The 8,681-nt window shown below is 45.4% G+C and overlaps 1 protein-coding gene across 1 annotated transcript; it reads right to left on the bottom strand.

Moving 5' to 3' along the window:
• Positions 1-826: 826 nt before the first annotated feature.
• On the bottom strand, positions 827-5,346 carry TM2D2 (TM2 domain containing 2). The gene is made up of 4 exons (XM_083713824.1): positions 4,929-5,346; positions 2,536-2,623; positions 2,215-2,330; positions 827-1,337 (listed from the first exon to the last, which is right to left on the bottom strand). The coding sequence occupies exons 1-4, from the start codon at positions 5,147-5,149 to the stop codon at positions 1,124-1,126; spliced, it is 639 nt and encodes a 212-aa protein (XP_083569950.1). The 5' UTR covers positions 5,150-5,346; the 3' UTR covers positions 827-1,123.
• Positions 5,347-8,681: the final 3,335 nt, after the last annotated feature.

The following is an 8,681-nucleotide window of genomic DNA, read 5'->3' as shown; positions in this document are numbered from 1 at the left end:
ACAAGATTAAAATAGTTACACATTTAAGTTTAAGATCCCCAAACTTTATTCTTACCCATCAGCTTTAAAAAAAACCCTGCATCTGCTCAACATGGAAATACATTTTACATGCTGTTACTGAAAAGTACACGTGCATTAACACACACACACCGCCAACCAGCCACAGGCCTGACCTACAGCATGGACTGATCATTAGTCACTAGAACATACTTAAATAGAGGTTAGGAAAGACTAATCAGGTGCTGCTGTCAGTCTAACACACTGAAAAGAGGCATTCTTCCTCATTAATTGCAATTTAAATTGTGGCTGATACTGAAAATAGTCCAATTCCCCTACTTTATTAAAATGAGCCAGCAAATTGCCATTTGGCGGTTTACTACACTTGGGTTTCTCTGGCTTTGCAAAAACATTCTGAAGTTCTGCAATAAATTGGGCTTTACATTGCTAAATGTCAAGATAACTACTCCCCCACATCCCAACACAATATCAAATTAATAGAGAATAAGGAAGCAATCCCGAAGACTTCACGTCCTTTTACAAGAAAGGGGAACTTAAGGGAGCATTCTGTCTCATGTGGACCTGTGGGCCAACATTCTTATGGGAAAACAGTCCTGCCAGCGTGAGCTAAAATCAAACAAGAAAGTAACTTTTGCAGTTACATCAACTTCACTAGGTATTTTCAGCTAATATAGGACTTATTTGGAAAACCTAAAGTGTATAGCAATGAGAACTAGGATTAAGCAGAGTAGGGTAAGCCAGTTACTACTTTGGCACCTCCTAGAGCGTACACAAGTGTGTAAGGATATAAAGAACTTCAATACCTTCATTGTTGTAAATCCATTTTTGAGGTTTATTCTACAGGGCAGAAGTCTTCCCAGGTCCTTGTGGATGGGGAAAGCATAGCTTCCATTTAAACAAGACAATGAGGTATGTATAGCAGAATTATGGTTTGCATTTTTCTGGTATTTCCATTTTAGAAGGATGTCATTCCACAGCAAAATGAGTACACCAGTGTAGCCTCTATACCTGCTACAAGACACGATCCAAACATTAGACCTCCAGCTGAACAAAGAATCTCCTCCCATTTCTTCTTTGGTTTAGGTCCAGTCAGAGTTGTAGACTTTCAGTAAATGGTACACCAGTTGCTTCCATCACTGGGCATCAGTCCCCCAGTGATAAGAAGAATCAAGTCCACAAACCACCAGATCCCAAGTCCTCCAAGAGTGAGCAATTTCCCTACAGCTGTGCCTGTGTGCCCCAGGCAGAAGCGATCCACTCCAAAGCAGCCCAAAAAAAAGGAGTAGAGGAGAGTAGTTATGAAGTAGTGCCCCGTGTATCTGAGAGAGAACAAAATTGAATAAAACTTTCACATGGTGAGCTGGTATCCACCCTTGCCTTCACTGTACAACAGTTCCCTCTAATGGGCATAAAGGAGCATGCACAGAATCTCTATGTACTGTACTTGAAATGTACTAGCCCAGGGGTTGTCAACCTGGTCCCTACTGCCCACTAGTGGGCATTTCAGGATTCTAGGTGGGTGGTAGGGGGTTCTATGGCACAAGCTGAATCCTTCTTCCATCGAGCACTGGTGGGCAGTAGGGAAATTTTACCATCAGGAAAGATGAATTAGTGGGCAGTAGGTATAAAAAGGTTGACTACCCCTGTACTAGACTGTGCCTACATAGGCCTTGGCTGGAACAGTGAAGAGACCTGCATTTACTCTTCGTTTGTGAGCAAGAATAGTTCCTTACACTTGAAGTCAGTAAGACACAATATGGGAGAGGAGAGTCAGATCTGTCTTGCATAGGACTCATCCACACTTCCATTTGTGCTGCGCTTTCTAGGCACAGGCCCATGATCTCTAGGTCCATTTTCAGTAAGTTTTTTGTTGTTGTTGTTGTTGTCCTGCCGTTTCCCCCAGGAAAATCTGCTGTTTACCTCTGAATTGGAACAAACTGCAATTCACAGAAAACTGATGTTTGTTGAAAATTGATGTTTGTTCCGATTCAGTGGCAGATTCAGTGGCAAACAACGTCCGTGTCATAGCTGGACCAAAAAAAGGCAGCTTGGACACAGAGCTGTGGCTAGAAAGTATGGCACAAACAGAAGTGGGGATGAGCCTGTGCACTGCCTGTCACACAATGAATGTTGCAAAGGAATTCTGGGTTCAATAATCTCAATAATCTCAAGAAACAAAGCAAAAAGGAAACTCACTTTATGCATGGCTTATTCCCCCGCCGAAAGGTCCGCTGGCCTGCACATTCGATGCCATCCAGTGCCTTGCATTGGACCTGAGTGTGGCTCACATCACTATATGCCTGACCACCAAACTATTACAGGGACAAAACAACAACAGCGGACAGAATTGAGAATTTATTGGGCTAGATTCCTTGTTTTAAGTATACATTTTCCATAATGAATACATTTATCTTGGAACATAGGGAGCAGGAAATCGAGCCTCTCTTTATCCCTACCCCAAATTTGCCAGACATTTATCTAATATTAGAGTAGCAAAATAATCCCTTTTGAGCCCACCTTGAGACATCCGTAGCCCAGTTCCTCTCGTGCACTGGCATTTCCACCATGATCCATGGGAGCCTCACACTCTACAAACTCCTCAGGTCTGCAAATAAACCACAAGGTGAGTTTGATTTTGAGAAGAAGAAGAAGAAGAAGAGTTTGGATTTGATATCCCGCTTTATCACTACCCGAAGGAGTCTCAAAGCGGCTAACATTCTCCTTTCCCTTCCTCCCCCACAACAAACGCTCTGTGAGGTGAGTGAGGCTGAGAGACTTCAGAGAAGTGTGACTAGCCCCCAAGGTCACCCAGCAGCTGCATGTGGAGGAGCGGAGACGCGAACCCGGTTCCCCAGATTACAAGTCCACCACTCTTAACCACTACACCACACTGGCTCCAGAGTTAAGTACAGAAGCACCAAGGACCAAGAGCTGGAACAAAGGCTGAAGTCAGAGCACAGCAGTAATTCATGAATGTTCCCCAGTTTCCTTAGATTGATCAGGCTAGCATCAATTTAACCCCATCCCTTCTCCAGTCTGCTTCCGTTGCAGCCTCTCCAACATACTGTACCTTCCTAACTGGGGCAGTTTACTGCTTGCACCTAACCTTTCATCCTTGACCCCAGACACCTGCTATCAAGTTTAATACTCCATTTCCAACACACTCCCTTCTCCCTTTCCCATCAACCATCCCTTCTCTTTGCCCAACATCAACTTCTGCCACTCCCCTCCAGGCCTGTCTTGCCTCCAGTTTGCTCTGATTCATATCCCAGCCCTAGACTTTGGCAACGCCTTTGTCTTCCATCCCAGCACCACTCATCCTTCCATGCACAAGCCACAGCCTTCCACTGTTAAAAAACCCTTTGTGTTCCATCCTTACCCCTTTAGTTCTTCACACATAAACTAAACTAAACTAAGGAGCTTTCACAGCTGTGTGCCCAGAAAGCAGCAGTTTACGGCCAGTAGCAACTGGATTTGCATCTGTCTTTAAACCACCATCTCAGCTGACTCCTACTCTGAGCTGGCAGTATAGTCCTTTATTGCTGAAGTTTCTGTCTGGATTTTTTAAAACAATGCAATCGGTGCAGAAGTAATTTTTTTAAAGTTGACCTTAGAGTGTAGGAGTGAATGCGCCTTAAGTCACAATGCCTATCACTGTACCCAGGACCATTCCAAGACATTTTGGCAACAGAGAAGCAGCAAAACACTGTGCCACCCTCCACCGGCCTCAAATTATGACCCCAGGAGCAGCCCCTGCCATTTCCTCCCTGGAGTGGGAGGAAACCAGCAGCACCTCCTATTCACCATGCTGCCACTGTAGAGGCAGCATGGGGCAGGGGCTGCCAAGGAAGTGGCAGATCTGGCCTCCAAGAAACACACCACAGCAGTTGCTACTGTAGAACTGGCTATACATTCCTTGGAGGCCAGATCTACTGCCCCTGTGGATCCTGACTCCTGCCCCCAGAGGTTGTGTCCTCACCTTGCAGTCCTCACTGCACTCCTCAGCACTTCTGAACACCCACCAGGGCCCACCAATTTTGATGCTTCCTCTGGCCCTCACCACACCGGACAGCAAGAAACTACAGGACACAATTTAAAATTTCCAACAGTGCCCTAGGGCAGGGCTGTAGCTACCAGGGGGTGGGGGCTAGCTGGGGTTTTTTACCCTAGGGCGGCGATGCCTCCAGAGGGGTGCCACTGAGGCTCACAGCTTGTGTGTAAGTACACAAATGCATGGGGGAGGGGGTGCCATACTGAGTCTCTGACCTGGGTGAAATAAAGCCTAGTTTTGCCCCTGCCAAGGGTGCCCAAAATAGCATTCCTCCAGGCTGCTTAATGTGACAGCTGGCCAGTGCCAGCCAGACGCATACCTCTGCTAAGCAGACCTGCCAAGACAGTATGCCAAGGGTATTTTTTTACTTTTTTTACTACATTTAGAGCCCACTTTTTCTCCAAGGAGTTCCAGGTGGCAAACACTGTTCTTCCTCTCCTCGTTTATCCTCCCAGCAACACTGAGAAGTTGTGAGGCCTCTTGGGTTGTGGGTTCGAGCCCCAGGTTGGGCAAAAATTCCTGTCCTGCTGCAGGGGGTTGGACCAGATGACCCTCACTGTCCCTTCCAACTCTACAGTTCTGCGATTCTACGACCCAAGGCTACCCAGCGAGCTTCATGGCTGTGGTAGGATCTGAACCCTGGCCTCGGCCAGCCCAGTCACAGATCCCAGCCGGACCCACCCGCCTCCTGGGCCCCATATCCTTTTAACTCCCTTCCCATATTCCACTGCCTGACTGGGCCGGGGAGAGGCCAGGGTGCCAATTCGAGCTGCGCCAGGAAGCCGCCTCTCAGGCTCCGGCGAGGGGGGAGAAGATGGCCGCCCCCCGCCCCCCTCCCGGAAGTCTCGCGGGACCTTACAGGTGGTCGCAGCGCACGAGCGGGCCGTGGGGGCCGTGGCCTTGGCAGGAGAAGGCGCCTCCGGCGCTGGCGGGGGGCTCCGCCTCGGGCTGCTCGGGGCCGAGGGTGGCGTTGTGCTGGAGGCTGCGCGGCACGCCCTGCAGGAGCAGCAGGTTGCCCAGCAGCAGCGCCGCCTGCCCGCACAGCAGCGCGTAGCAAAGCGGCGGCCCTCGGCCCGCCATGGCGGCCGCCGCCGCGCAGAGAAACTCCTTCGCCGGTTACCCAGAAAACCCGCGCTCCGCCCCGGCCTCGCCGCCGCCCTCTCCGCCAATCAGGAAAGGGGATTCTCATCTAGCCAGTCGGAGGCGAGTGGCGAGGCAGGAGGCGGGGAAACGGGTAGAGGGCTGCGCCGCGCGCATTTCCGGCGGAGGGGAAAGGCGTCATAGGGCCGGAAGGCCTCTTTGAACCGGGCGGATGAGCTGGGCGCTGTAGGAGTACAGCCAGCCGCGCTCAGGGATGTTGGGAATTGTAGTCCAGCTGCGCCTCTAGCGCAACCTTGCCGGCTTTTCACTTCCCGGTGTCTGAATTTCAAATGGTCTCCAGTCATTACCGAGAAGCTGCTGCTAAAGCATCCGTCTGGATACGTTTGCAGAAAGTTTGTATATGAGTAAATATTTAAATCTTGAAATATTTTTATTGCGTTTTCAAATATATAGGAACATCAAAAAAGAGATAACATATACAAAAAACAACAACCCACCATTCTTTCCGACCTAGGACAGATATAATAAGGTCATGGATATATAGACATTTCATTAAAAATAAGTAACAAAAAGTAAAAAGGACAAAGTCCTTTGTGGCACAAAAGAGGCCAAACCTGTTTTTGGTAGGTGACATGTATTTTTCACATCTGATGTATTGGCATATGAAATAGGGCCCAACCATGAAACACTATTCCCTTGTAATAAGTGTACGTTATGGGTAATTTTCTTCAGTATTGCTGTATTGCTATACCTTGGTTGAAGAGACAAATGGTCCAGGTTTTTGCATTGGAGGGTCTATAGTTTGTGGACAGGTTATAGGATGTCAACTGCACACTGAACATTTGTTCCAATTTACTTGCTGGACTATTATATGTTGTGGGTCATCCCACACTTTCAGCTGCATTTTCCCATCACTTTCCTTACCACAAAAGTTCTGATAATACTGCAGAAACCTGAATTTGCTGATATGTTAAATCCAAGCTGCAAAGTACAGTGGTACCTAGGGTTACATACACTTGAGGTTACATACGCTTCAGGTTACAGACTCCATTAACCCATAAATATTGCTTCAGGTTAAGAACTTTCCTTCAGGATGAGAACAGAAATCGTGCTCCGGCGGCACAGCGGCAGTGGGAAGCCCCATTAGCTAAAGTGGTGCTTCAGGTTAAGAACAGTTTCAGGTTAAGAATGGACCTCCGGAACGAATTAAGTACTTAACCTGAGATACCACTGTAGCAGCAGCCTGGAAAGGCCACCAGTGTTTGCTGGTGACAAGCTGTTTAAGATACTATGCTGCTAAATGCAAGTATTATTGCAAACCATATAATAAACCAGGGCTACCTGATGTGGGAGCAGGCCCCTAGGGGAAGCTGCTTATTTGATGGCTGCACACTGGCAGAAAGCTTGTCTGCTACAAAATGTGAGTTCAGACCAGAACAAAAGTAAAGTGCAGCTTGGTCCAACCAAAGGTCTGCACTGTCCACTGAAACAGTGCCTAAGCTAGTGCTGACCCAGTGTGTGTTAGCTGTGAAAAAAGCAAATTCCATGCTGGGGGTCATTAGGAAAAGAATTGAAAATAATGTAATATACAATTACAGTACTGACTCACACTTGCAAACATGAAAGGGTTAACCTGAGCTGTAAGCTCCTTACCAGAGTGAGTGTGCATTAGCAGGCTTGCAGCAACCTCTGCTCCCCACCGTGCTTCCTGGAACGAGCAAACAAGGAGTTATGCAGACAATTGCTCCCAGTTGAAAGAAAAACCAAATGAACTGAATGTCTCCAAAGGGGAGATTTAAAAACCTGCATCTTTGCTAACCCAAAGACTGCAATATCTGTTTTAAAGTCATTTGGAACCTTTTTTTCTATCTTTGTTTTATTGCCAAAAGGACAGAGACTTGTTTGGTGCCATTTCTAAAAACTGTGAATAAAACATTCACTTATTTGCAAAGCTAGGTGTCCGTGCTTTATTCTAGCCAAGTATTTTTATGGGAAATGTTGTTTAAAAGTAGATGAGGGCAGATGTAAATGTGTTCTTTTTTTGCCATATAATTTTTATTAATAAACATCAGCAGACAAAACAACACAAAATATGTTAGTTTCATATCATTTTCATAACTTATTTCTCTTTTAGGCTTCCCTCAGCTGTTCCGTAAATCATCCATAATCATAATTTTCATTACACATTTCTCAGGTTTGTATTGACATTATTTATCTCTCTTTTTTATATATATATATTCCCTTTGGACAATACTTCTTGCTTTTTTACAGTGCTTCTTTAAATCCCTTAGGCGTCATCTGTCCTTCACTTAGACATTCCAGATACTCCACAAATTTCTCCCAGTCCCCGATGAACTTTTGGTCTCTTAAGTATCTAATCTTCCCTGTCAATTTATCTAGCTCTGCGTAATCTAACAATTTTATTCTCCAATCTTCTACAGTCGGTATTTCTTGCTGTTTCCATCTCTGGGCCAATACCACTCTTGCGGCTGTAATTGCGTATCGAAAAAAATTACAGTCTTTCCTTTTTATCTCATTTCCTACTATTCCTAGCAAAAAGACTTCTGGCTTCTTTCTAAACGTGTATTTTAAAATCTTCTTTAACTCATTGTATATTTTCTCCCAGAAGTCTCTCACTTTCCTGCAATCCCACCACATGTGATAGAAAGTACCCTCCTTATCCCCACACTTCCAGCACTTATTACATGTTTTATACATCTTTGCCAGTTTTGCCGGTGTCATATACCATCTATAGAACATCTTCATCGTATTTTCTTTTAATGTCGTACATGCAGTGAATTTTAGCCCCTCCTTCCATAATTTTTCCCATTCGTCAAATTGTATATTATGGCCCACATCCCTGGCCCAGCTAATCATTACCGACTTAACTTCTTCATCTTCCAAATTCCAATCTAACAACAGTTTATACATTTTAGATAAGTTTTTACTATCATTGTCTATAATCTCACTTTGAAATATTGATTCCTTATCCGCAAAACCTCGTTCTTTATCATCTTTCTTAAACATCTCATTCATTTGGAAGTAGTGCATCCAATCATATACATGTTCTTTCACCTGCTCGTACGGTTTTATTTTCCACTTTCCCCCTTCTTTAAACAACAATTGGTCGTATGTTATCCATTTGCTTCTCATATTAATTCTCTTTACGCTCTTTGCTTCTAGAGGTGATAACCAACGTGGTGTTCTAGGTTCTAATAGGTTTTTATACCTGTCCCATACCTCAGTTAAGGGACCCCGGAAGATGTGGTTCTCAAAACCCTTATGGGCTCTCTTTTTCTCATGCCATAAGTAGGCATGCCATCCAAATCTATTGTCGAACCCCTCCAGGTCCAACAATTCACTATTCTCTAGTTTAATCCACTCTTTCGTCCAGCAAAGACATGAAGCCTCGTAATACAGTTTCAAGTCTGGCAGGGCAAAGCCTCCTCTTTCCTTTGTATCTGTTAACAACTTAAATTGAATTCTCGGCTTTTTGCCCTGCCAGATGTAT

This window comes from Podarcis gaigeae (genome assembly GCF_964106915.1).
Source record: "Podarcis gaigeae genome assembly, chromosome: 15".
NCBI lineage: Eukaryota > Metazoa > Chordata > Lepidosauria > Squamata > Lacertidae > Podarcis > Podarcis gaigeae.
Note: the sequence above shows the minus strand (reverse complement) of the source record. Positions and strands in the feature narration are given on the sequence as shown.